The sequence below is a fragment of the Mustela erminea genome, chromosome 15 (assembly GCF_009829155.1).
Source record: "Mustela erminea isolate mMusErm1 chromosome 15, mMusErm1.Pri, whole genome shotgun sequence".
Taxonomy (NCBI): Eukaryota; Metazoa; Chordata; class Mammalia; order Carnivora; family Mustelidae; genus Mustela; species Mustela erminea.
In genome coordinates, this window is record NC_045628.1 from 81,207,761 (window position 1) to 81,235,346 (window position 27,586).

The following is a 27,586-nucleotide window of genomic DNA, read 5'->3' on the forward strand; positions in this document are numbered from 1 at the left end:
GTGATGTTTCTAGGAAGAGGTTGCTGCCTATGTTCTTCTCAAGGATTTTGATGGGTTCCTGTCTCACAGTTAGGTCTTTCATCCATTTTGAGTCTTTTTTTGTGTGTGCTGTAAGGATATCGTCCTGTTTCATTCTTCTGCATTGGCTGTCCAGTTTTCCCAACACCATTTGTTGAAGAGACTGTCTTTTTTTCCATCAGACATTCATTCCTGCTTTGTTGAAGAGTAGTTGACCAGAGAGTTGAGTGTCCATTTCTGGGCTCTCTGTTCTGTTCCATTGATCTATGTGTCTGTTCTTGTTCCAATACCATACTGTCTTGATGATGACAGCTTTGTAATAGAGCTTGAAGTCCTGAATGGTAATGCTGCCAGGTTTGGTTTTCTTTTTCCAACATTTCTCTGGCTATTTGGGGTCTTTTCTGGTTCCATATAAATTTTAAGATTATTTGTTTCATTTCTTTGGAAAAAGTTAATGGTGTTTTGGTAGGGATTGAATTAAATGTGTAGATTGCTTTAGATAGCATAGACATTTTCACAATATTTGTTCTTCCAATCCATAAGCATGGAACATTTTTCCATTTCTTTGTCTTCCTCAGTTTCTTTCATGAGTATTCTACAGTTTTCTGAGTACAGAGTCTTTGCTTCTTTGGTTAGATTTATTCCTAAGTATCTTATGGTTTGGGATACAATTGTAAATGAGATCAACTCCTTAATTTTTCTTTCTTCTGTCTTGTTGGTGTATAGAAATGCAACTGATTTCTGTGCATTAGTTTTATATCCTGACGCTTTACTGAATTCCTGTATGAGTTCTAGCAGTTTTGGGGTGGAGCCCTTGGGTTTTCTGGACATGCTTTGAATTTAGAGTAAAGAATCTATACATTACTTGGTAATTATTGTGGAGTCAGGGATATTTTTGAATTGGGAAGAACTAAGCTCAGAACTGTGTTTTAGGGAAGTTAATCCACCATTGGTAAAGAAGAGAATTGGAAAGAAAGGTGATAGCGGGAAAGCTATCAGGAATTTAATACCAGAGAGAGCTCAGGTAATAAGGCTGTAGCATGTGGGGATGGGAATAGAATATATAAGGAAAGAAGGAAAAGGAGTGAATGAAACAACACATTATAAAGCCTAATGCATCTTGTCATTCAGTATCTACCTACCTGATACAGATGCCAGATATAAAGAAAAGAAAGAATTGAAGAAAAAAAAGCTATTCTTGTTCCTACAGGCTCACATTCTAATGGTAGATTGGAATGTGTATAAATAATTATACTGTAGTATGGTGTTTCCAGTGAGGAATGTACAAACATACATTGTACCATGAGAGCATCAAAGACCGAATTACTAACCCTGGGTAAAGAATTGCATAATTGGGGAATGACGAGTGTGTGGGGTGTTCAAGAAGATCAGGATGGGAGATGCAGAGGGCAGTGGTTGAGGAGGAGTGGCAGGGTCTTCCAGGCCAACTGGAAGAGCGTTGGGGAGGGAGGAGGTATTGTAGACATAGGGAGAGAGTCAACCAAAGGAGTTACCAAGACTTACTTTCCTGCCCCGTAAACTGGGAGTAGCTAGAGTACCCGCCTATCACATGGAGGTTGCAGTGAAGATAAAATGAGGCCATGCGGGTGGAGAACTCAGTGCTGAGCTTTGCCTGTAGTAAGTGTCCACAAAGATGTTAATCTGTGGCAGCTAAGGGAACTGCACATTGCTCACCGTAACTTTTGTACAGGGTGGTTGGGTGGAGAAGTGGGAGATAAGATCCGAAAGATAGGTCTGTGCGTAGTTTAGAAGGGCCTTGCTTAGAGCTTGGACTTTACCCTGCAGCAGGAAAAAGCCAGAGAGGTGTTTACTCGGGATGGCAGAAGGGGACCCGCTACAGAGAGAGGATTGCAATATCCTGGGAGGGAGCATTCCTTAATAGTCTAGTCCAGATGTGATGAGGTCTGTACTGAAGCCATAGAGAGAAGAGGTTATACTTCAAAATGATTTCACGGTGTATATTTTTAATTAGCAGTTGAATATTGGGGGGGAGAGAAGTCAAAGATGATGGGGCAGTTGGGAGGCTACTCGTGTGTTGGAATCAGTAATCAAGCCATGAAATCAATGGACCAGAGCTGAATTCAGGTTATTATCCTAACCCTTCCACTATCATGCTGGCTCTTGGTGGGAAATCCCTTTCCTTTTCTGAGCCTCAGTTTATTTGAACACTCCAGTGTTTTTAGGATTTTATCATTTTCTTCCTCAGAAACTTGTAGCTTCAAAATTGTTGGAAGTCATTGTACAACCCAGTCTTAAAAGGTAAAGCAATTTGACTGCTTGACTGGGAGATGTTATAGAATACAAATTATCATTACCACTTTGGTTTTCGCCTGGCCCTGGCCCACCACTCATGGTGTCCTCTAGGCTCTGCCAGTGCTGATTTTAGCTTGCCCACCACTCATGGTGGTGGCCCCCCACCCAAGAACCGCAACTTGTGTTTTTCTTCCCGACTCACAAAAAGGATGGTATTTTGTGGCATCAAAAGTTACAGTGTCACAAAAATAAAACTTTCTCCAACTTCAGTACTGGAGCAATCCCATAGGGGCTAAAGTCAGGTCTTTTCAACCTGAGTTACAAATTGTGGAGTTTTATGAGGCTGATGGGTATGTAACACTTAATGAGAGCTCCAATATGCTGTTTTTGGTGTGATTTAATCAGAGATAGAGATAAATTACATAATTTTGACTACAAATGAATCTTTAGGTTCCTCAAAAAGCTATTTGAGAGACTTTGACAGTTCTTCTGGAGGTTGGAAATGATCCACGGCTATTTCACAGAACCATCCCTGGAGCCAGAAATTTTGGATGTTGCATTTACAGAAGAAAATGTAGTGACCCTAGAAAGTATGCCCAAAGCTTTTTATAACTTTTATTGAGGTATGATTTGCATAACATGAAACTCCCCAATTGTGAGTATACATTTTGAGGATTTTAGGAAATTTATAGAGATGTGCAGCCCCTGCTATGGTCAAGTTATGGAATACTTCCATTATGCCAGAAAGTTCCCCCATGCCCTGTGCAGTTAGTCCCTGCTCCTGTAAAGACCTAGACAACTACTGATCTGTATTCTGTCTCAATTTTTTTTTTAAGTGAGCAATTCAGTGATTTGTAGTAAATTTATGGAGTTGTGTGGCCATCCCCACTGTCCATCACTCCTGAAGGAGACCTCACGTCCGTTTGCGGTCACTCCTTGTTCCATCCCTGGCACCTGATCTATTTTGTGTCTGTAGGTTATACCTTTCTGGATATGTCATTGAAATAGAATCATATAATATGTGGTCCCTTGTGTTTGGCTTCTTTCACCTAGCATATTGTTTTCAAAGTTGATTCGTGTTGTAGGGTATATCAGCACTTAATTTCTTTCTGTCTTTCTTTAAGATTTTATTTACTTATTTGAAAGAGAGAGGGCCCACACCAGTAGGGACAGGAGTAGAGTGAGAGGGAGGAGCAGACTCCCTACTGAGCAGGAAGCCTGACTTGGGGCTTGACCCCAGGAACCTGGGATCATGACCTGAGTGGAAATCATATGCTTAACCAACTGAGCCACCCAGGCGTCCCTCACTTAATTCCTTTTCTAAGGCTGTGTAATAATCAGTTGTATGGATATCCCATATTGTGTTTATCTATTCATCAGTTGTTAGACATTTGAGTTGTTCCCACTCTGGGGCTGTTATGAATAATGCTGCTGTGAATATTTATGTACAAGTCTTATGTGGACATATGTTTCCATTCTCTTGGGTAGATAACTAGGAGGTAAATTTCTGGGTCATATTTGATTCTGTGTCTCACCTTTTGAGGAACTGCCACACTGTTGTTTTTGTTTTTCTTTTATTTGAGAGAGTGAGAAAATGAGAGAGAGCATGAGGGGAGAATTTCAGAGGGAGAATTAGACTCCCCACAGAGCTGGGAGCCCAATGTGGAACTTGATCCCAGGACTCCAGGATCATGACCTGAGCTGAAGGCAGTCAATTAACCAACTGAGCCACCCAGGCGCCTCTGCCACACTGTTTTCTAAAACAGTTGTCCCATTATAGATTCCCACCAGCAGTGTATTAGGGTGCCAGTTTCTCTGCGTCCTTGCCAGTACTTGGTATGGTCACTATTCTAGATTCTAGTCCTTCAGGTGGGTGTGTAGTGGTATCTCACTTTGATTTTAATTAGCATTTCCCTAATGACTAATGCTGTTGATCATCTTGTTTATTAGCTTTTCATTTATCTTATTTGGTAAACTCCTCATACTTGCACTGCATTTTTAGTTTTATTGAGCAGTATGATTTCTTTATACATTCTAGTTATAAGTCCTTTACCAGATATATGACTTGCAGTTGTTTTCTCACAATCTCTGGGTTTTCTTTTTATTTTCTTGATTGGGTCTTTCGAAGAGCGAAAATCTCTATATTGACAAAAATCATCAAGATTTTCTCCTATCTTCTGGAAATGTTAGTTTTAGCTCTCATACTTAGGAATATGCTCCCTTTTTAATTGTGTTTTTTATTTTAATTCCAGTATAGTTAACTTACAGTGTTATATTAGTTTCAGGTGTGCAATATAATGATTCAGCAATTCTATGCATTGCTCATCGCTCATCATGGTAAGTCTCTTTACCTGTCTCCCCCATTCCCCATCCATCTCCCCTCTGGTAACCATCAGTTTGTTTTCTATATTAAAATTGTGTTTTTTTATTTGCCTCTCTCTATTTTTTTTCCTTTGCTCATTTGTTTTGTTTCTTAAATGGGAAATGCTTCATTCTTAGTTAATTTTTGTGTATGAGATAAACGTCTAAGTTCTTTTTTGGCTTATGGACATCCAGTTATCCTACCTTCATTTGTTGAACGATCGACAATTTTTACATTACAGAGAATATACGTTTCCATACCCCACTGGGTTCTCAATTTTCTCTGACAGAGAATCTCTAGAAATTTGAGTCACAGAAATTGCAATTACAGTTGGAAAGATCATTTAAAAATATGATATCATTTGTGCTTTAAAAAATATTTTTCTGGGCGCCTGGGTGGCTCAGTGGGTTAAGCCACTGCCTTCAGCTCAGGTCATGATCTCAGGGTCCTGGGATCGAGGCCCGCATCAGGCTCTCTGCTCAGCAGGGAGCCTGCTTCCCTCTCTCTCTCTCTGCCTGCTTCTCTGTCTACTTGTGATCTCTGTCTGTCAAATAAACAAATAAAATCTTTAAAAATATATATATATTTTTCTAATGAAGTTAACATTTTGTTAAAAGGACATCTGCTATACTATCAGTATATCCCCGAAGTATTAATAACCCTGGGGTGCATATTTGCTCAGCAGCACTCCACATGGGATGTTGTAAAGAGAGTTCATATGCTTTCTGTTAGTCATCCTTGTGCTAGCTTATGTTTAGTTTCTCCCAAGGTGTTTTCTGTTTGTTTAGTTTTCCTTTTACAGGAGAACAACTAAAGAGAAAAAAATCTTTTGCAGAAATAGTAAGTCAGGGGTGCCTGGGTGGCTCAGTCTGTTAAGGGTCTACTTTCCGCTCAGATCATGATCTCACGATCCTGGCATTGAGCCCCAAGAGAGGCTCCTTGTTCAGTGAGGGGTGTCTGATTCTCCCTTTCCTTCTGCTCTCCGTGCCTCCCCCCACTTCCAGCTCATGCATGCAATGGATGTGCTCTTAAGTAAATAAATACAAAAAATCTTAAAAAAAAAAAAGAAAGAAACATTATTAAGTCATAAAATACAGGTCATGAGCCAAAATGTGAAAGCTTTCTCTAAAAAAGATTTTATTGTTTAGAGAGCAAGAACATGAGCCAGGGGAGGGGCAGAGAGAGAGAGAAGCTCAAGCAGACTCTGCACTGAGCTGGGACCCTCATGCGAGGCTTGATGCCCTGACACTGAGATCATGACTGAGTGGAAATCAAGAATTGGGCACTTGGGGTGCCTGGTTGGCTCATATGGTTAAGCATCTGCCTTCTGCTCAGGTCATGATCCGGGGGTCCTGGGATTGTGCCCTGCATTAGGCTCTCTGCTTGGAGGAGATCCTGCTTCTCCCTTTCCCTCTACTGTTCCTCCTACTTGTGCTCTCTCGTCTGTCAAAACATTAGGAAAATATTTAAAAAAAAAAAAAAGAGTTGGGCACCTAACCGACTACTGACTGAGCCACCCTGGCACCCCTAGCTTTTTATTTTAATAATCAAGTCAACATTTTCTGTCTTTTAAAAGAAGTTTCCACTGGCCCTAAAAAAGATTCATGTTTGTCATTAAATTAATAGGTATATCTTTTGCAGTGTTATGTTTCAAAGTATTTCTAAATGGGTCCTTAATATTTGACAGGCTACTGAACTTTTATAAACTTAAAAGGCCACTTCTGAAATTATTTCTAAAAATCTTAAATCTAAAGAGTAGTGTAATGTACATGTGATATGTCATCCTTGAACTTTAAAGTGGTTCATTTCTAGAACAGTTTTTTCTCTAGTAAAATATCATTAAATAGGATTTTCCCATTAAAAAAAGACAAGGGAAGGGGTTGCCTAGGTGGCTCAGTCAGTTAAGCAGCTGGCTCTTGATTTTGGCTCAGGTCATGATCTCAGGGTCCTGGAATCAAGCCCTGTCATGCTCTGTGCTCAGTGGGAATGTGTTTCTCCCTCTGCCTCTCCCTCTGCTCGTGGTCTCTTTCTTTCTCTCTCAAATAAATAAGTAAAAATCTTTTTAAAAATTAAAAAAAAATAAAAATAAGGGGGAAGAGAGGGACAGAATTACATACCTATATATCTGAGCCTAGTTTTTATACTGTTACCATAATAACAATATGTAATCAGGTATAAATGATGTTAATATATCATAATTATAATATAATCAATTTATTATGATCAGTAATTAATTATTAATAATATAAGGTATCATTAATACTATGCATTTTAAGCTTTCTAAAATACATATAATACTTAAATGAGATGAGCCAGTATTATAGTGTATCTGTCAGGGTTTTAATGTTTACTCTTATTTGGTGCTTTGTTTTAATTTATGGATGACAAAGGCATAGTAGGACCTTACAGCAGTTAGAAAATGCAGAAAAGTAGTGTTCTTTTTTTTTTTTTAAGATTTTTTTATTCATTTATTTGACAGAGAAAGACACAGGGAGAGAGGGAACACAAGCAGGGGGAGTGGGAGAGGGAGAAGCAGGCTTCCCGATGAGCAGGGAGCCCTATGCGGGGCTTGATCCCAGGATCCTGAGATCATACCCTCAGCTGAAGGCAGATGCTTAATGACTGAACCACCCAGGTGCCCCCAGTGTTCGTATTTTTAGGGGGAAATTTTAGCTGGTTAAGATGGTTAAGATGCCAGTGTATCTGTTTTTTTCCTGTTTTTTCTCATTTTAAGCTTCCCTGTATTAATTAAGATCAAAGAGCATCCAAGGTTGGGAATCACTTCTCACTTGGCTTGGTGACATGTTGTTGTGATACATCATTGCCGTGACAGTCAGAAGGAATACTTCACGTTTGACCGGCAGAAGGGCATAGCTACAAATTGCCACATGTTGCTGTATAAACTGAGTTATCTATGTTTCTGCCAGTCCGGGGACAAAATGACAATTTGGCATGTTGCCTTCACTTAGAATGCTAGTAGTAAAGCTGGAGTTGGGGTGGGGAAGGGGCCCAGGGGGTTGGAGAGGAAAGAACACTCACAGATGGTTCTTTCCTAGGAAACTGGCACTGATGTGGTTGCTAGCCATGAATGTCAACATTTCGGAGTGGTCGAGAAGCTCTGTGGTATAAAATAGGTGGGCTTCGCATTGGGCTCTCTGCTCAGCTGAGTCTGCTTCCTCCTCTCTCCCGCCTGCCTCTCTGCCTACTTTTGATCTCTGTCTGTCAAATACATAAATAAAATCTTTAAAAATAAATTTAAAAAAAATAGGTGGGCTTTGTACTAGAGCCACCTGAGTTCAAGCCCTAGTTTCCCTGCTTACCAGCTGTATGTCCTTGACCTGCTTAATGCTTAAGCCTCAGTTTCTTTAAAAATAGAGATAATAATATCTACTAGGATTAAATGAAATAATGCTTAGTAAAGTCAATAAATGTTGCCTTTATCATAGTCATAATCTTTGTTATCATTAAAATTACTGCCTTTGGTCAGATACCTCAGTACAGACCCATTAAACTTTACAAATTACTTCTGATCTTCTAGCCAGAGTTTCCCAAAGTTTGGAGAGAAGGTCACACCCAGGATGCAACGTAATGGTGTAGATTCTTGAGCTCCACCTGGAGCTATGGAATTGGAGTCACTAGAGTCCAGATCCACTAATCTGGACTTTTGACATGCTACCCAGGAAATCATTTTTGCCACCCTGAAGTTTGAGATCTACACTCCAGCCTGAGGCTCTACATTTTAAGTATCTAGATTCTTACAGGTGTTAAGAATCCTGTTTTTTAGGTTTGGGTGGTTCTCTTCCAGATCTACCCCAGTTAATTCTTGATTTGGGAAATAGAGTTATTTCTGAAAAAGTTAAAGGTAGCCTGTAATCCTGTTTTTCTCATTGAACTCTATTTTCAGTGCGGTATGAATTTTTTACAGAATACAAAAATCCCCTTCAGCAAAACAGTGAAATTAAAACTTTTCAAGCAGGAAATGGTAGAATAAAGAATTTGGTCCAAAATATGTTGAGAAGGGGTGCCTGATTGGCTCAGTCAGTGGAGCATGTGACTTTTGATCTCAGGGTCATGAGTTTAAGTCCCATGTTGGGTGTAGAGATTACTAATTTTTTTTTAATCTAAAAAAAAAATAATGTTGAATATCAGTATAGCAATTGCTCTAACCACTGCTGGAAACTGGAATTTTACCAAATCATTTGGAACTCTAAAAATAATTGTCTCTTTAAAAAATGTATCAGAGAAATAAAAATAAAATTTAAAAAATACAAGTATCAATAGTAACTTCTTGCATTGATGTGACACTTTTGCAGCTTAAATAAGTCCTTCACGTAACATTGTTGGTTGGTTCTCAGAGCCACCCTGTGAAGTAGGCCAGCATTGTTGTATTCGTTTTAAAAAATGGGTAAACTGAGCCTTGGAAAGGTCACAGGACCTCCTCTCAGAGTCACAGAGCCACTGAGTGGCAGGGGCCCAGAGCCAGGTCTCAGAATGTGGAGGAAGATCCAGAAACACCACCAGCTTGGCAGCTGGCACGTAAACCCAAGTTCTGACCATTTGCTGGTTTCCTGATCTTTGGTGGAATCTCATAATCTTTCTTATCTGTAAAACAGAAGTGTAAGTAGCTGCTGCAGAGGGTATTTTATTTTAATTCAATGAAATGGGTTCGGTCATTTCAGGTATCACAGGCCTTGATGAATTTCCGTTCTGTTTTCTCTTTTGACCCCATAATGAGAGTTCTTTCCACTGAACTTGGGCCACTTCCTGCCACAGCTGGTCTTGCCCAAATCAGAGTCTTTCCTCCAGATTTTTTAGGTGGCTTTTTTTGGGTGACTACTTAGGATGAGCTTAGCAGCTCAACAAAGGGGTTTTGGACCCTTTTCTGACAACTCCTTTGTAGTTTACTTTCTGACACAAGATTGAAGAAAGCCACCTCGGACAGGAGGGTTGGCTGGTGTGACTCTGGGTCCATAGTATGGCATTTCTTGCAGATCAGTGCCACAGGTGGGGAGATAGGAGGCATGGAGCCTTCAATGCTGTTTGTGACTAAGGTCCATTATTCCAGCCCCATTTCTCATGTGTGGTGTAAGTTTTTACATATTTACTTATAGCAAGGATCTGTTGTCCACTTCGTTTTATGTTTTTATTCTTTTTGTGGTATAAATTATTCATCTGTAATTCTTTCACTGCCAAGTTTCAAATTTAACATTTTCAAGATATTTTGCACTAGTACACATTCTCATATCCCTCAACAGAAATAAAAAAGAAACACCACTGGTACTGTCTGTAAGTCTTGCCTTGTGTGACAGTCCCTATACAGAGAGGCTGAGCCATTCTTTTTTTTTTTTTTTCTTTTTTCCTTTTTTTAAGATTTATTTATTTACATTAGGGAGAGAGTGTGCAGATGGGGAGAAAGGGGAGGGAGAGGGAAACCAGACTCCCTGCATAGCACAGAGAGCAACGCTGGGCTCAGTCTCATGGTCTCGCAATTTCAGGGTCTCACGATTCTGGGATCACAACCTGAGCTGAAACCAAGACTTGGACGCTCAGCTGGGTCAGTGTTTTTTTTGACTAGATTCATTTGCTGGATTCTTGCAAGTTTAAAGGAAAGTGATACAATCTGTCATCAGTGAATGTTGCTGGAAGAACAAAGAATCCTGATGATGTCATTACTTTCTCTGACTTTTCTGGGTTCTTTTTTCCAGTTGCCATCACTGGGCCCTCTTGGTTCTTTGCCCTCTCTTCATCTTACGCATTTCTCCTACCAATGCCTTAATGCCTCAGGAAAGAGATGTTTTAAAAGTCCTAAGTCATTCTTTTTATATTCTGTTAACAGCAGTGGACCCTTGTTTGTTGGAAAAGATTCCGTTACCATGTACTTCACATCTCTGAAACAAAACAGGAGGCCGTCAAAACAAGGTTGTCCGTAGTAAGGGAAGGAAAATTGTAGTCCTTCTGTTTACAGGGGAGGACAATTCAAGTGGGTTATGAAAGAGACAGGATTGAATGGTTGGGTCCTGATCTAAAGCATGGTTATTGATTTTGAAGTATTTAATTACAATAACTAAGCAAAAACTTAAATCAAGCTCATTTTTAAAAAAAAGATACATGAGTGTGGGGGAGGAAATAGCTACGTTGCCATCCAGAACAGTCCATTTATTTGCTCGTATGTCTATCCACCAACTCAGCATTCATCCCTTCCCGCATGCGCGGAGCATCTATAATTCCCTGTCTCTCAGGCTCTCGTATGGACTGTGAGGACATTACCACAGTATTGGGGAGTTTGGAAAAAATAGGAGCAGCTGCTTTTGTCAGCAGACACTGAGACAAATAAATAAATGCTATGAAACACTGCTGTGATTTTAATAGAGGCCCAGAAAGGAGCAAAGAGCTCAGAGCCCAGGGGGAGTTTATGAAGTTTTCCTACAGCAAGTAATATTTCAACTGAGTTTTGCAGGGTAAATTTTACAGGTTGACAAAGGCAAAACGATAATCTCAGAGGGAGAGCAAGCAACATTTACCTCATTTACAGTTGCATAAAGTAAATATGTGGTAAGTGGTGAATCATTTAATACAGTTTGGAGAATAATTGTATCTGAAGGCAGAGCTGGAGAGACCTTGGACGAGATTTTAAATGGCCTCGGGTTTGTTCCAGGTAATGGCCAGCTAGAATTCGATGTGTTTCAGTAGCATAGAGTAGACTGGGGACAGGGAAGCCAGCGGGGCGGCTTTTGGACTAGTTCTGTGAGTAACAACGGAACAGAGTCTTCCTAAGGTTGAGTAATTGACAGAACATGGTGACTGGGGGGCTGGGGCTTGTGAAGGTCGGGGAAGAATCAAAAATGCCTACTATGGGGTACACTGGATGTCCTTCACTGATGTGAGGAAGCAATTGGGAAGAGATGATTCGTGAAGGTACCATTCTACATTCTAATCCAGAAACCCTTTGTTTTCTAAAGGCACTTGGGGCCATTGATTTGAATGTTTGTATGCTGTCATCCATGACTTGAAGCGCAGGTGATGCTCTGAACAGACACCTCTCTCCCTTTTTGTCCGCTGGGACCCCATTCTGTGCTGTCTGTTCTTCTTTCCGTTCTCCTTCTGTTTCCTTCTCTCCTTTCTGTACAACAGAAGTCAAAAGAGCATTAAGAAGAGACCTCTGATGTTCAAGAGGGTGTAGAAAAACAATGGGTTTCTGATATATTCAAATCTAAAACATTTTTGATTTTGGAATATTTAGTTGTCCTCAATCAAGAAGCAATTGGAAAAGAGGAAAGTACTTTTTAAAAAAGTAAATATTTTTTAATTTTTATAAAATTATTTTTCCTTTGTATAAAATTATGCTTTTTATAAGTTAAAGAAAGGTTAAGTAGTCCTTAGTATGTGTTTCAAAGATCAAATACATTTTTAAGGAATTTATTTATGTGTGTGTGTGTGTGTGTGTATGCATTTATTTATTTAATTTATTGACGGAGTGTCCGTGAACACATGGAGAGCACAAGAGAGAGGGAGAAGCAGAATCCCCACTAAGTAGGGAGTCCAACTCAGGGCTTGATCCTAGGACCCTGAGATCGTGACTGGAGCCAGCCAAAGGCAGACACTTAACTGATTGAGCCACCCAGGTGCCCCAGAGATAAAATACATTTTAAGATGTTAAGATGGAATTGTTTTGTACATTTATTTTATAACGTGGTAGTTTTAAAATGTGTCATTATTTCTTTTTTTTCAAAGATTTCATTTATTTATTTATTTATTTATTTATTTATTTCATTTATTTATTTGACAGAGATCACAGGTAGGCAGAGAGGCAGGCAGAGAGAGGGGGGGAGGCAGGCTCCCCTCCGAACAGAGAGCCGGTTGTGGAGCCCGATCCCAGGACCCCGGGATCATGACCTGAGCCAAAGGCAGAGGCTCTAACCCACTGAGCCACCCAGGCACCCCAAAAATGTGTCTTTATTCTTAATGAGTCTAGGCATAAATTGCAGCCTACAGTTCTATTATTTCCTCTGCTTAGATGTCTAACCCAGCATTGTGTTGTTGATTTTGGAGATGGTAGGATGGTCTGGGTTTTTGGGTAAGTCCAAAAAATGGGATTCCCTTAAGTGACTATTACAAAGGCCGGGGGAAGCAAACTAATCACCGGTCCTGTGTTTGCTCAGGGTTAGTGGTAAGCACCCTCCCACCACGGAAGGGTGATGGGATTTGGGGACTTGGGATGTGGTCATAGGGTCCAGAATGGGGTCCATCACAGTCGGACAGACTTCATTTCTTTCTTTTAAATAAAGTGAGGATGAACTCAGCTATACTACTTTCTTCAGTATATTATTCTAAGTCTTCGATGATATTTAATATGTTCATAGTTATTTAAGTGCATAAAAATATGCTTACAGAACTAGGCTAAGAATATTGTGTTCTCCATGAACCTCAGATATTTGCATTTTTAATAAATTTCCTATTCTGTCTATAAAACAGGTTGTAGATTTACTGTGTTTTAAGGATATTTTATCATCAGTTTTATACATGCAAGGGCAATTAAAGTCCACTGTACTCCTCTTTTACTTCCAGGGCCTTAGGAAGCATTAATATATTTTTAAAAATATTTTTAATGCTGTGTCATATTTTTTATTTTTAACAAATGGCCTATTCCCTGAATGCAAAGGACAAGACCACAGCATTCCAGATTATAGTAGTTCCTTTCCTTCTCTCTTTCTTTAATTTTAAGAGTTACATCAAAATTCCCAGTGTGTGTGTGATCTCATTTGGTAATAATCAGAACAGGTTTTGGTCAGTCACTCCCATTTCATTTGCTGTCAGAATTCCAACAGCCCCTAAGGTTCTTCCAGCTTGAAACCTTGCATCTTAAAAGATGCAGCATGTTGGTAAGAATGTCACCCAGCATTAATATATACTTCTGCCTTTAAGCCATGGACGGAAAAACTCAGTAAATGAATGGGTTTCTACTTTCTCTTCTGTTTCTTGCCCAGGGCCCGTCCAAGTTGGGACTCAGAGAAGGGGGAACAACACGTTTATGATGGTGCCTATCCCTTCATAGGAACTAGTCTGAACTAGAAGAAACCTTGAAAGGTGGAATGGAGCCAGGCTAAACATGCATGATTTTTACAGTGGTCCATAGTTCAGTGATGGGTGTCTGGCCATTTACTTATCTCAGACCAAGTCAAAAGCTACCTCTCTCCTCTCCTTGCTTGGGCAATTTCAGAAGTGCCCCCACCTTGCTGTTTATTCCTTAGCTAGCCTAAGTGTGGTAGGAAAAGATGTGTGAACACCTGGAATGTTAGGAGGAGGGAGAATTAGCACAGCCGGTGATAGGCAGTCCATTTCTGGTGGGCACCCCCTTATGCCAGTACAGTGTCCATATGCACACGGGCGTGTGTACGCGCACACACGCACACACACACCATCAAGATCTATAAAAGAAAAGGCAGCTTTGGAGAAAGAAAGATTATTCCACCCACTTGTTCTAAAAATTAAAGATAAGAAACCAAACATGATTCAGTAAGTTCAACAAAACCAACTGTGTTAGCTTTCCGTGTGTGATCAGTTGAAGGGAGAAGTTCTGCTCTATGAGGAGAGAGAAGGGAATGGAGCCTAGAGGAGGGGTGAAGGTGAGCTGGGCTGCTGGAGCGGGGAGGAAGGAGTAGAGAGGAAGAGTCTGGGGGAAATGTATGTGTGCATACAGTGATGAGTGAAGAGCCACAAACAGCCCAGAGAATTCATCAAAGGGGAAGCATAAACCGGAGGTGGAGAGATGTGAAAGGGATAAACACACCGAGGCTTTTTGTGGGGCAGCCTTACAAGGTCTAGTATTTGTGGAAGTTGTTGCTCAGGGTTTTTGCAATAAACCATATTGCATTTTTCTTATGTACATCTACATCATGTCTCATGCTGGCCTTGCAAAGGTGACATTTAGTTAAGTGCCTGATCTCTCTCATGCACCCTATTTCATTAAGTCTGTTGCCTTCTCTGTGATTGGGTTCTCATCTCTAAAATGGGTATAATAATGCCTTCTTTACTTACCTGAAAATATGATTTTAGGTAGATTATAAATGCAAGTTGATGACAATTTAAGATTTCTAAGTAACTAAGACTATCTTTCTGGTGTTAAAGTAACAAAGAAAAAATGTTACTAGCACTCAAGCTTTCATCTTTCTAAATATGTGAAGATTTTCTTGTTCTCACTTTCAGCTTCTCAAAATGTAGTAGTTGATCTGGGATCTTATGAGTTCCCTCCCTCACTTAAAATCCTCAGACATATGTTTACAACCCATCTCATTCCAAGCACTTGATAATCCAGGTAACAAATCTGCACTAAAAGAAAAGGGAAAAAAAGCATATGCATAGTCTTATGACACATTAATTTTCATTTAAGGGAAATTAGTGACGTATAGCTCTAAATAGTGAGATGCCACTTCTTAAATTTTACAGTGTGTAAGTCCTAAAATTTCAGTTTTCAGGAGTCAGAGCACCGAGCTGGTACCATAATTAGGCTTACGAAATTAGGCGACCTGGGAGTTTTGAACCTCGGTTCATTCAGTGTTTTTGTCAACAGAAATTGATGGGTGGGGCTTTATTTTCACTACCTTGTAGGTAAAATATAGCATTTCCTTCAGTTTAGGAGTGTAGGCAGTAAGACTACTCTATCAACACCTGTGATTTTGTCACCCATAGATACCAAAATCTTTTTCACATCATACAACACTTTTCGTTGATCTCTTGAAATCTCTTCATCAGTACTTCCAAAGTATGGACGTTTTTAGACTGATTGCTAGCTGCCTTATTATGTGTTTTACATTTATTATTATTTTAATTCTTTTAATATTTTGATAATTATATTTCAGGATAATCTGATTACTTTATAATTTTATATCTTTTATGCATTTAAAATTTTACTTAATGTTTATACATTTTATAAAATTTTCTTTAATTTTTATTTTATGCATTTAAAGCAGTGATTTGGGGAAGGGGTCTCTCCCCAGCTTGCAGGAGTACCTTCAGAGCCTCTCTTCCTGTCCTTTCCCTCCCCACACCTCCACCCCCTTCCAACCGGGGCTGCGGCTAAAGGCAGAAGACCTACCAAGTACTGTCTTGCTTCTATAAAAGTGTGTGCTGAGGATGCAGGGCTGCATAGTGGAAAGGACAGTGATTTTGAAGTCAGACACTGCGTTGTAAATGGCCTCTCTACTTCGGCTCTGTTCACTGGAGTGAGTCATTGCCCCAGTGTCATTAAATGATAAAATGTCATGAATAGTTACCTATGGCGGGGGTGAGGGTTAGGTAAGGTGGCCTTGAACCTGCTGTGGTTCTGCACACAGGGACATTCAGAAGCCACAGTGGTCATTGCTAGCATATGGCTGGCCTTCTGCCATGTGAGCTGTCGAGATGCGTTCTTGTATCACCTCTGGTTCTGGGACTGCCCCTGAATTCCCTACAGTGCTCAGGGTGCTGAGGCAATGTGGGAGGCTTGCTTACTGGGTTAGTGCACATCTTGAGAATACCTTTGGCTCACATACTGGAAAAGCTCTGCTCTGGTTGATTTTTTTTTTTCCATCTTCCCAAAGCATCTTAATTTTCCCTGCTTGTAGTATTTCCTTCTGAATTACTTTGCTGTATGAGTTTCCTAGGGCTACTGGAACAAATTGCCACCAACTAGGGGGCTCAAAACAAGAGGACGTACCCTCATTATTGTATAGGCCAGAAGTCTGCGGATCCATTCTGGCCTGTGCCCGGGATTTCTTGGCTTATAGATGGTACCACTCTGCTCTCTGCCTCTGTCCTCATAGGACTGTCTTTACTTTCATCTTTGTGTCTAAATTTCCCTCTATTTCTAAGGGTACTGGCCGTTGGATTAGGGTTCCCCAAATCCTGCCTGACTTCATCCGAGCTCAATCTCATCTACAAAGACTGTATTTCCAAATAAGATCATATTCACAGGTCCTGGGGTTGGGGTTTCAGCGTACCTTCTGGGGAGCATGATTCAACCCACACTCTTGTTATTTGATCCATTAAACTTCCCTTTGAGGAAGCTTCTGAATATGTGACATCAGGGCTTTGTGTGTAAGTCTTTTTCCCTCAGTGAATAACAACTCTTGCTGTAGTTTTGAAAGAAACGCGTTTTGAAGTGTCTCCTTGGAGGGAAGATCTAGCTTGGCTTTTTACTTCTTTAAGGAAAGAAAGGCATCTTGAAGAAGAAATTCAGAACTCCTGGGGTGCCTAGGTGACTCAGTGGGTTAAGCGTGTGCCTTTGGCTCAGGTCATGATCCCAGGGTCCTGGGATCCAGCCCGGCATCAGGCTCCCTGCTCAGCGGGGACCCTGCTTCTCTCTCTCCTTCTGCACCATCCCTCCTTGTGCTTTCTTTCTCTTTTTCTCTCTGTCAAATATACAAATAAATTCTTAAAAAAAAAAAAAGGAAAGAAATTCAGGACTCCTGATGAGGGAAAGTACTTTAAAACGATACAGAGAAGCAAGAGTTAAAGGGCAGCTGCGCCCCGCCCGCAGAGTTTGTTTACAGACGTTGACGACTTGGGTGAGAATTGGCCAGTCAAGCTTAGAGCGGGACTGACCTGAAGGCCAGGCTGCCGGGTTGTGAGGAGGAGCATCCGAAGACACAGCTCCTCCGGCATGGCCACTTATGCCCTCACTGACCTGTTGTAAAGGCGAGAAGGAAGCTCAGGGAGCATGGATGTGGTCAACTGCTTGTTCCTTCAGTGTGTCTGTGGGCCACCACTGCCCGTGGCAGCGGAGTCCGGGGTAGGTTAGAACTTGTGGAGCGTGGGGGCAGGGCGGTGGCGGGGGTTTGCAGTTGTAGGTATAATCCCGGTCAAATTCTGTTCCCTGGAATGAACCCCGCTGTATTCCAGAAGTACACAGACTTTGCCAAAAGAAGATTCAGTTTTAGAATACGCATCAAAGCTCAGATTTGTTTTACAAGGAATGTAAATCACTGTCTCTCCCTCCCTCTTTTGCTGGGAGTAAAGCGGACCTTTCGATTGTATATATTATTCTGTTAATTAATTTTTGCTCTTCCTAAAATATTCAGTACCACTTGGAAAGGCTGTTTTCTCCTTTTGTAGGTTCAGTGGGACTGTGTAAATAGTTCTCGGAGGAGGAGGACAGTCGGTTCTTATGAGTACCCCCCCGGTGGGAACAGGAGTTGACCCTTGAGGCATGACGTGTTAAAGAAATCCTGTGCACGTCTCCTGCGCTCTCATTTCCTGCTCTGAGCATACCTGCCTTTATCCAGCCTCCTCACTTCCTGGAGTATGTTTTGGTCTCAGAAGGATTTCCTACCTGAACAGCTAAGACCGCCTCGGGTGTCTTCTGACACCCATTTCCTTATTTTCCTATCTGCATCAGCAAGCCTTCAGGGAGGCGTGCTGCCTGTTACGTAAGTGCAAAAAAAAAAACAAAAACAAAAAACAAAAACCCATAACAAAACCCCAAAGAACAACAAAAAAAAAAACTCAAAAAAAATGCACGTAGATTTGTTACCAGTTAGACTACTCCTTGCCTGTAATTTTGTCTTGCTTCTGTTTTTCTGACACCTTGTCTCTGAACCTTTTTATCACAGGGTGATAACATAAATGGCTTATTCTTGTGTGGTTAAATTGTGCCACTGAGTTATAATGTAGTTAAACTCTCCATAATATCCTGTTTTTCATATGTAATGCAAAGAATATTAACTTTTTCATGATTTCTCATATTTTCCCAGTGATGGTGTCAGAGGGAAAACCCCTTTTTTCTATCTTCTTAGGCTTACTAAGTTGGGGGGAGGGTGTGGAATTGAACTGACAAAAGACAGATGAGAAAAGACAGGTTTTCATTCATGTGGATAAGTGGGAGTTGACAGGAAAAAGTGACTCCAGGAAGTGGTTAGAATTGGGGGCATTTATACTTTCTTACTTGGGGAAGGGGAGGTGGGGAAGGGCACTTATGGGAAACCCAGTGATTTAGGAAAGATGAATGGGAGGTCTGATAGCTTTGTGGCCACCAGCGGCTGAGGCCAGGGATTCTCTGCTCAGCTGATAAGAGCCACATCTTCCCCCGTTGGAAGCGCGAAAATCCTATCTCAAGATAGTGGATTTATGACAACGGAGTTCTTTGGGGAGGCTCTGCTTTCAGGCAGATAAGGGAGTTCTGGGGGGAAAAAGTTTATTCTTGAATACCTTGAGCTCAGAAGAGTTTCGATGGCACAGTGGTATATTCTAGACCCCTCGGTGGTGACTTGATTTTAATATGAAGTTCTTTGCAGTCAGAAGCAACAGCAAAGTAAGCGGTGACTGCTAGAACTTAATAGCTTTTGAGCAGAGGTGACTTGGTACAGTGGGAACAGATATTTCAAGATCCCCATTTCCATGTCATTCTGTGTGTGGGCTGTGTGGCCCTGGGCCAGTCACCTTACTTGCCTGGGTTTTCGTTTTCCTAATTTGAAAAATGATGGCAGTGCAGTGGAGTGTCTATAAATTCCTTTCTGCTTTCTTTGCTCATCATTGATTTTTCATAGTACAGTGGGTCCTTGAACAACACAGGTTTCCACGTGGTTTTTTTTTTTAAATAAATACTGTTCAATATGCTAAATGTCTTTTCTCTTCCATGTGATTTTCTTGATAACATTTTTTTTTTAGCTTACATTATTATAAAAACACAGTATATACTATGTATAGCATACCAAACACGTGTTCATTGACTATTATCTGTAAGACTTCCATCCAACAGGAGACTATTAGTACTTAAGTTTGGGGGAAGCTAAAAGGTAACAAGCAGTTTTTTTGACTGCACCTGGGGTCGGCAGTTCGAACCCCTGTGTTTCTCAGAAGTCAGCTGTGTATGATCTTAGGGACTACTGCGGCCATGGGATTGGAAATTACAGGAACTGTGTTTGAGCTCTTGGTTGCCACTGACTAGCAAGCAGCATGACCTGTTGGACCAGTCCTGGGGGCAGGGCTGGGCGGCCAGGGGCAGTTCTGCTGCCAGCCTCCAGGCCTGGGTGGCCTGCTCTGCCTGTCCTGTCCTCAAGTACAACTCTCCTTGTTCTTGTTCTTTTCCCCAGGCCCTGGAGTGGCTTTAGTTTTTATTTTATTTTTGAATAATAACCAGGGGGGCACCTGGGTGGCTCAGTATGTTAAGCATCTGCCTTCAGCTCAGATCATGATCCTGGCACTGAGCTCCCTGCTCAGCGGAGAGTCTGTTTATCCCTTTCTCTTTTTCTCTGCCTCTCCCCCTGCTTGTCCTTGCTCTCTCTTTCTCCCAAATAAATAAATAAATAAATGGAATCTTTAAAAAAAAAAAAAAAAAAGGTATTAAAAAAAATAATAACCAAGGGTGGGAGAAACCTCCTTTGGAACTAGGCAGCAGCCCTCCTCTGAACCCAGACTTTGAGGGTGTGCTGACATAGAGGTTATCTGCAGGCAGGGCTGATCCTGGGCATGGTTATTCCACACACTGCTTTTTAAGAGCAATAATTAACTGTGGCTGATAAGGGCTATTTCACTTATCATTGGTATAGCGTTTCATCCACACAAGGACCCATTATTCCCCAGTGAATAGCTGCAGAACCAAATCCGCAGACCTTAAGTAACTGGCCTAAGGTTACGAAGCTAGCTTGTGGCCCAGGCTGACTTACACAGCAGACTGTTCATTTCCAACCTCATGGTTTTTTGCTGGTGCATTAGGTCACCTCCGAAAAAAGTATTTGAACAATTTGAAAAGTGTTTAGGACCACAGACTACCCAGCTGTGGGATTGTCTAGTCCTGAATGGTTAGTTGTTAACTTGTCCTGGGTCATAGCTAGTTAGTAGCCTGATCTAGTTCTCTGAATCCTTGTTCAGTGCTCTTCTCACCAGACCTAACTCCTTGAGAGTCTGGCCCTAACAGCCCAAACTTCATCTTGTTAAAGCACCTTCTGTTTTTAAAGATTATTGCAAGAAAATACCTTAGAGCGGCTTTGTAAAGCATTACATATTCATTTCCCCTTCTAGAGTCCTGTATTTCCCTGTGCTATTGTTATGTATATTTTATATTTTATTTTGGGTGAAACCATAGTTAAAGTACTTTCTAACAACTCACAATGGTACTGATTTTCTTAATATCTTTTGTCATAGCTCATCCTTGCTCACTACACATCACTATTTAAATTATGGTTTTAATTCAGCTTCCAGTTAAAGATGAATTGCTTATTTTAATGCACATTTCAGTTATGCCTTCCTGTAACAGAAATAACTTTTTAAAAACAAGTAAATCAAGAAAGCCATAAGGCAGGGCTGAAGAGGATGGGAGGGCTTGCGTATGGCTTGTTCCTTTTCAATACCTTCCTGGATCTGGGTGCTCACCTAACTTGTTCGCATTTGAAAAGGTTGTGACAGAGGAATCCTGGAGGCGGGACTCATCCCGGGATGAAGAAAGGACCGAGTCTCAGAGGATCACCAGGAGGAAATGGGGTTCTGGGAGAAGAGCAAGGCCTCGACCTCTCTCCGACTATGGCCAGCTGGCCAACCGGAGTCTGTCCATTCCTGAAGACTCAGTTGCTGTAGCCCCCCAGAAAGAAGACACTGTGGAGGGAGACCACCTGCCCAACATGGCCTCCACGGACACTGCAGACCAGAGCGACACTGCAGACCAGAGCGCTGCTGTGGGCTGCCCCAAAGGAAGCTGGAGAAGACGCCCCATCTCTGTGATAGGCGGTGTCAGCTTCTATGGGAACAGCCCGACAGAGGAAATCGAGAGTCTTCTAACCCAAGTAAGACCTGGCTGCTTCTACCAAAGCTAACAGAGCCCTCCAGCTTCCTGGCCTTTGTTCTCCTCTGTGAACTAAACAGACTGCTGCTTTTCTTTCTTCTCTCTGCTTCAAGGACAGCAAACTCCCAGACTTTCTTCCTGACTCTGAAAACACTCATGAATTAACTTACCATCTGACACGCGGATGCCTTTTACTAATCTTCTGTCTTTCCTGGAGTCTCAAACAATATGTTAAACTAGTGTGCTGTTTGTTCTAAATCACCTGAGATCTTAATAAGGAGAAGGTAACAGTGCATCGTCAGTGAGCTTCTTGAAAGAAGTTCTTGAATGAGAAAGTGTCCTCCAATGTTAAAAAGTAAAGATAAGAAGAAAATAAGAAAGTGGTTTTTTAGGAGCTAAGGAAATCACTTTCCTACCATTTTTTTTAACTCTTTACATTCAAGTTGCTGCTTTACAACTACTTTATCAATAGACTAAAAATCCTTATTATTTTCCCCTTAGTATTTCAACAAGTATTTATCAGTTACCCAAAGAGCACTTTGAGGCTACAAAACATTTACATAAAGGCCCTGTTCAGGAGGAGTGTATGTTATTTGGTGAGACCCAGCCATGGTCAGGGGTTCCCAGAACAGTACGAGTGAGCACCAAGTTCCAGTTTTTGAGCTTGCTACCTGGTAACATCAATAACTCCTAAAATTCTCTTAAAAGGGAGGGGGGTAATCTATGTTACTATTGGATTTTATGTTTACATTCTCCCTGTAAAGCCCAGCCTAATGCCTTGTTTATAGCAAGCACTCAAATTCCTCTTGTTAAATTGAGTTAAATTGAATTGCATTCTGAAGGTAAAAAAAAAATGAAGTGGAAGAATCCCAGGAACTTTCTGTGGTATTCACTTGTGCAGTACGCTAGGAAATAATTCTGAACCACAAAGCAGACTGTAATCTGTTTTAACTTGAAACACAGTATGGGGAAAATCGAAAGCACTTAGAAGTTATTTCCCTTCAGAGTGTTAAGAAGGAATGTGATAAGGTCACTTTGTACACGTGAAGGCTCATTTAGGGAAATAGGTGGGAAAATACAAAGAAAAACTAAGGAAAGCATAAGCCAGCGTGGCCTTCAATTTGTAGAGATGGTTCACGTGGAAACATCAACAGGGCACAAAGGAGATCTGGGTAAATTTGTGGAAAGTGGACAACCAACTCTTCTTTTTAACACGGCTCAGTTGTCATGATAGTTGAGGTAAGGAGCATTTGTCTCCCATAAATACTTACGTAGTGCCTGCACGTGGATGTGCCAGGCGGGAATGCCGGTCCAAGTCCGTCATCCAGGAACGGCTGCTTCCCCGGGAGGCTGCTGCTGGAAAACGTCTTCTTACCCTTCCGCTCCGCCCCTGTGAGAAAGCCACCACTTCCTAAATCTGCTTCTCCTCTTCTTGACGTTTTGCTTTTACTGAGTGTTACTCCTGGTATATTGCTGACAAGTGACATGAAATGTGTTGCCGGGAGGTAAGAGCCCTTGAGTCGACACTGGTGGTTTAAAATCTTGGAAGAAGTCATTGCAGCCGGGCCTGGGTGCAGCCTGAAGCCCTTGCCACGATTTGGAGACAGCGTCTCTCGTGTGTGAGTGGTTTGGAGGTGACAGGGCCAAGCTGCTCAGAGCTGTGCCTGTGAAGGGCTCTGCGGGAGGTGCCACTTCCTGGCATCCCCTCACAGCGTTTTGCTTTCCTTTTGTAGCCAGCAGCCAGGCCTCCCGTGCCAGCCCACCGGGTGCTGCCCTACAAGGCGGTTTCGGCCCGTTTCCGGCCCTTCACCTTCTCCCAGAGCACCCCCATTGGGCTGGACCGCGTGGGACGCCGGCGGCAGATGCGAGCTTCCAATGGTGAGTCTCCCAGGCCCACCCTGTTCGGGGGCTCCCTTTCCAGAAGCTGGTGTAGAGTCCTTAGTCGGACTGTTTCCTGTGAAACCCATTTGATTGGGCCCCTCTCCACTGCCTCTGGGCCAGGGCGTTTTTCCCCTGGGAGTGAGGAGGGCTCATCTCAGGGGCTGCACGTGCAGGCCTCGGGGACTCGTCAGCCCTCTGGGGTGGGTACTCTGTGTCATCACGACCCCGTTTGAGAAGTTGCTCCCCTCGTGTCTGTGTACCCAAGTTCCTGTAGGTAGAGAACTAAGAATGGAGTCGGCGCATTTGTCTGAACCTTTTTGAGGCTCTTTCTGGGTGTTTGAGACTCACTGACGCCTTTTTGAACACCAGAGAAAACTTTGTCTAATACAGTAGCTACTATGCTATCACAGTACTTACCTGGTAAACACTCACTGATTTGAATTAATACCACGTTTTTGGAATGATGTTTACGTCCTTTTTTTTTTTTTTTTAAATAAATGGAATTGTTTTATTTTTTAATTTCTAAAAAGATTTTTATTTATGTGTGAGAGAGAGTGAGCACAAGCAAGCGGGAGAGGAGGAGCAAGGGAGAGGGAGAAGCAGGCTTCCTGCTGAGCAGGGAGCCCAACACGGGGCTTGATCCCAGGACCCCGAGATCATGACCTGAGCCAAAGGCAGATGCTTAACCGATTGAGCCACCCAGGCACCCCTGATGTTTACATTCTTTAAAAGGAAAATCTTCCCTTACAGTAATATTCATGTTGGTGCCAGTCAGCTGGTCAGATAATGAGTGGCGTGGCCTGTTGTGCACTGGACAAGAGTAACGAGTTAACGTTTATTGAATGTGTTGCGATGTATTAGCTCATTTGATCTTCGTAACTACCTGCCATGTTGGTATTATTGGTATTATGGTGTTGGTATTATTATCCTCGTTTTTACAGATGAAAAAGCCCAGGTATACAGAGATAGACTGCCGTAAGTCACTCACCCAGGACGGGGGCAGAAATGGGATTTGGATCTACAAATAGAACTTGTCATACCAAGTGGTTCATTTGTAACCACTGAACTGTATTGACTCTTTAAGAAGTGCAGCAAACTCTAATGATTATAGCTCCAACGGCAGGATTTCCTGTCGTACTTCTAGAAGTGAATACCGTGCGGTGAGCACGAGAGTAAGAGCTGGGCATTAGGGAGCATGGCTGCTGCCTCAGCCATGCCACCATCTTGCTGTGTGGGTACGGTGGCATGCACTTGAGGGAGGCAACTGAATCTCTAAGAAGGGATGAGGTTTCAACAGCCTTGATGAAGGTGGAGGGTGTCCCTTGAAGGACTGAAATTCCAGGGACAGGAGGAGAGGGAACAGGATGGGTCAAGGGAGGGAAAGAACAAGGAGGTGTGGACTCCCTGGTCAGGGGAGGCATTTCTGAGGACAGGTAGAAGAGGATGATGGCTAGTGACCAGAAATGGTGACAAGAAGCTCACAGGAATTGTTAAGAACCGTGTCCCAGGAGGGTCACACTTCGTGGTGAAAATTCTGAGCATTGGTGAATGGTGAGGAAATGCTATTACCCCCAGTTGTGTTGTGATAGTTTCTAACTCGTGTCATGTATACTGGGAGGATTTACGGTGGGACTTGCAGGTGGGGCTCGAAGAAGTTTGTGAATATCTCATGCCTTTGTCAGGTCCTCAACCGAGGAGGCTGGACATCCAGGAGTCCTTGCTCCCCTCCTGAGGGAGTCACTAAATCCCATCCTTTGGATCTCAGGGTCACCTCTCTCGTCAGGTTCCTTAACCCTTCCCCTCACAGCCTCCCCATTACTTCCTCAGACCAAGCTTTCTTACACTCTAGTCAGAGTCACTGTTCATGTTCAACTCTTTCCCACTATTAGAATTAAGTCCCAATTCCTTAAATGAGTTTATAGGCTTTTGGGCAACCCGAGTCTCACTTTCCGCCTGTTCCTCTTTTCTCCCTTCAGAGCTCTCTTTCCCATTACCTTATGTAAGTGTTCTTCAAATTCAGAATTCAAAATTCATTCCTTTGCGTGCCCTTGGAGGCAGTGAGCAGTCATTGTCTTCTTCCTGCAAAGCCCCTCAGCGCTGGGCCTCATGTTCATCGCCTCTGATCCTGTCATCCACCCCTGGTGGTGTGTTTTCAGAAAGTCATCCAAAAGGAGGAAGAGAGCTGTACGCACAAGATACTCTTCACAACATTGTGATGGCACAAAAGTCAAAGGAAAGCAAATGTTTAGTCATAGCAGATTAGTGAGTTGGGGACCTGCGTGGGTCACTACCTCACAGCAGTTTACAATATGGATAGGAAGACCCTGCAACAGCAGGAAAAGAGATGGCTACAATTTTAAAGTGAGAAGAAAAATGGAAAATAAAATCACGTGTAGTGTATGAATTTGCTAAGGCTGCTGTAACTCAGTAGCGCAAACCAGGTGGCTTACCTTACGTAGGAGAAATTTGTGTCTCAGGAAGGCTGGAAGTGAGAGGAAGGCATTGTCAGGGTGGTTCCTTCTGAGCGCAGGGTTGCAGAGTCTCTGCCAGCCCCATCCTAGCTTGCAGTTGTCTCAGGTGCCTTGCATCTTGGCCAGTAGATGTATTGCCTTCATCCCTGCCTCCCCCTTCTTGTGGCTTTCTCCCTGTCCTTGAGTTAGGGCCCACCCTAATAATCTCCTTTTAACTTGATCATCTATTGAAACCTTATTTCATAATAGAGTTACTTTGACGGTACTGGGGGTTAGGATTTCAGCATCCATACAGGGGACGTAGTTCAACCTATTACATATACCACAATTGCAACAATACACGACGTGAACACAAATGTTCAAAGATTTAACAGGAATATGTAAAAATGAAAATGGTTTGATTAGGATGGAAGGACTTTAGGTGATTTCCCTTCCAAAACCCTGTATACTTACAAACAGCTGATTTCTGTGCTTTCTGTAATAGTGTTTTGTTTTGGCTTTAATGTTCTTCTGTTGAGAAGGAACAGAAATGAACTCTGACCAGCTTAAGCAAAAAGGAAATTTATTGGAAGGATGTCTGATGTCCCCAGAGTTGAAAGAATGGCTGGAGAACCAGTCTAGGAAATGGATGGCCTTCAGGGTTGTTCCTGGGAACCAAGGAACCACGTGGAAGAAGCCAAGGGACACACGTAATAGGAAGGCATAGGAATGAATGAAGGGCCAGCCATTCCTTGTGTCGCTCAGGAGTCAAAGTCACAGCGTAGGGAAATCACCTCCTGAAGCTTAAGTGAGGTGTCTACCGCCTGGTGGCACTGGAACAGAGAGAAGGGCTGGAGGCCTCCAGAGACCCTTTGCCTTCATATTGGGAGGCAGGTACATGGTACCCTGTCACTGAGGCTGGACGCAGTGGAAAGGAAGTTATTCCCCTTAAAGGAAATCCAAGTAGTATTAGAAATAGAAATAGATTCTGGACTGGTTCTTCATTCATTCGTTCGTTCGTTCATTCGTTCGAGGATATCCAAGTAGTATTAGAAATAGAAATAGATTCTGGACGTGTTCTTCGTTCATTCGTGCGTTCATTCATTCATTCATTCATTCATACATTCAGTAACTACTGAGTGCTTACCACGTGCCAGGTGACATTAGGGAACAGAACAAAGTCCTTAAATCACTTACATTCCAGTGTGGGGATAATGAATTAACAAGTGACTCTCTAACAGGGCAGGTGGTTCCATAGAGGAAAATGAAGCAGGGTGGAGGGTGTTCATTTTTTTTTTCTTTAATGTCATTCTGACATGATGCACCTATTCCATGTATAATTAAGAACACTCTCACCCCTTCCCTCGTGGTAGCTGTGAGTGGTAGCTGTTTCTTCTCCAGTTCTGTTGCAGTGCCTTTTCCACTGTATACCCAGAGGGACATTTAAGCAGCACACCCTTATCGTCAAAGTGGAAGGAGGTGGGGGAGGAAAGGAAACAGAAGATAAATAAATATTATGCACATACACGTGACGCCACAAAAGGAAATGTCTCTCTCCTGCTTCCGGTTGCAAGGCCATACGTGCTCTTGCTGACTTTGCTCATCGTGTGCCCATCGCACGCTCCCCCTGCGCCTGCCCAGTATCTTGCCTGGTAGTGTCCTTTGCCAGCCGAGGTGGCCAGATCTGTGGAGCTGTGAGTGGCCCTGCTTGCTTTGAGTTGCCGTCATCTTTTTTCCTCTCCCTCCCTCTGTCAAAAATCAGTCAATCTATAAAAATGTGTGGGGCACCAACCGGAGCCTGCCAGGCACTGGTTTGACCATGTGGCATAGGGCAGAGGATAAAGCCTCGCC

At 42.3% G+C, this 27,586-nt stretch overlaps 2 protein-coding genes across 12 annotated transcripts in view; one reads left to right on the top strand and one right to left on the bottom strand.

Annotated features, from left to right (window-relative positions):
• Window positions 1-22,972, bottom strand: part of LOC116574587 — a 36,269-nt gene extending 13,297 nt beyond the window's left edge. Inside the window, exons 1-2 of one of the 2 annotated variants that reach the window (XM_032315395.1) lie at window positions 22,676-22,972; window positions 8,942-11,774 (exon numbers count right to left, since the gene is read on the bottom strand). In XM_032315395.1, the coding sequence (XP_032171286.1) occupies window positions 11,391-11,774; window positions 22,676-22,960 (669 nt within the window). In that variant the 5' untranslated portion in view covers window positions 22,961-22,972 and the 3' untranslated portion in view covers window positions 8,942-11,390. Of the gene's footprint in view, window positions 1-8,941; window positions 11,775-22,675 lie in introns of those variants that run through there. The other variant, XM_032315397.1, reaches the window with a different exon arrangement.
• SPATA13 (spermatogenesis associated 13) overlaps window positions 1-27,586 on the top strand; it is a 338,234-nt gene that overhangs the window by 261,492 nt on the left and 49,156 nt on the right. For 6 of the 10 annotated variants that reach the window (XM_032315382.1, XM_032315384.1, XM_032315380.1 and 3 more), the window contains 2 exons: window positions 21,022-21,405; window positions 23,138-23,282. In XM_032315382.1, coding sequence (XP_032171273.1) covers window positions 21,022-21,405; window positions 23,138-23,282 — 529 coding nt within the window. Of the gene's footprint in view, window positions 1-17,100; window positions 17,421-21,021; window positions 21,406-22,404; window positions 22,577-22,821; window positions 22,910-22,946; window positions 23,024-23,137; window positions 23,283-27,586 lie in introns of those variants that run through there. The other 4 variants (XM_032315387.1, XM_032315392.1, XM_032315389.1 and 1 more) reach the window with 4 other exon arrangements.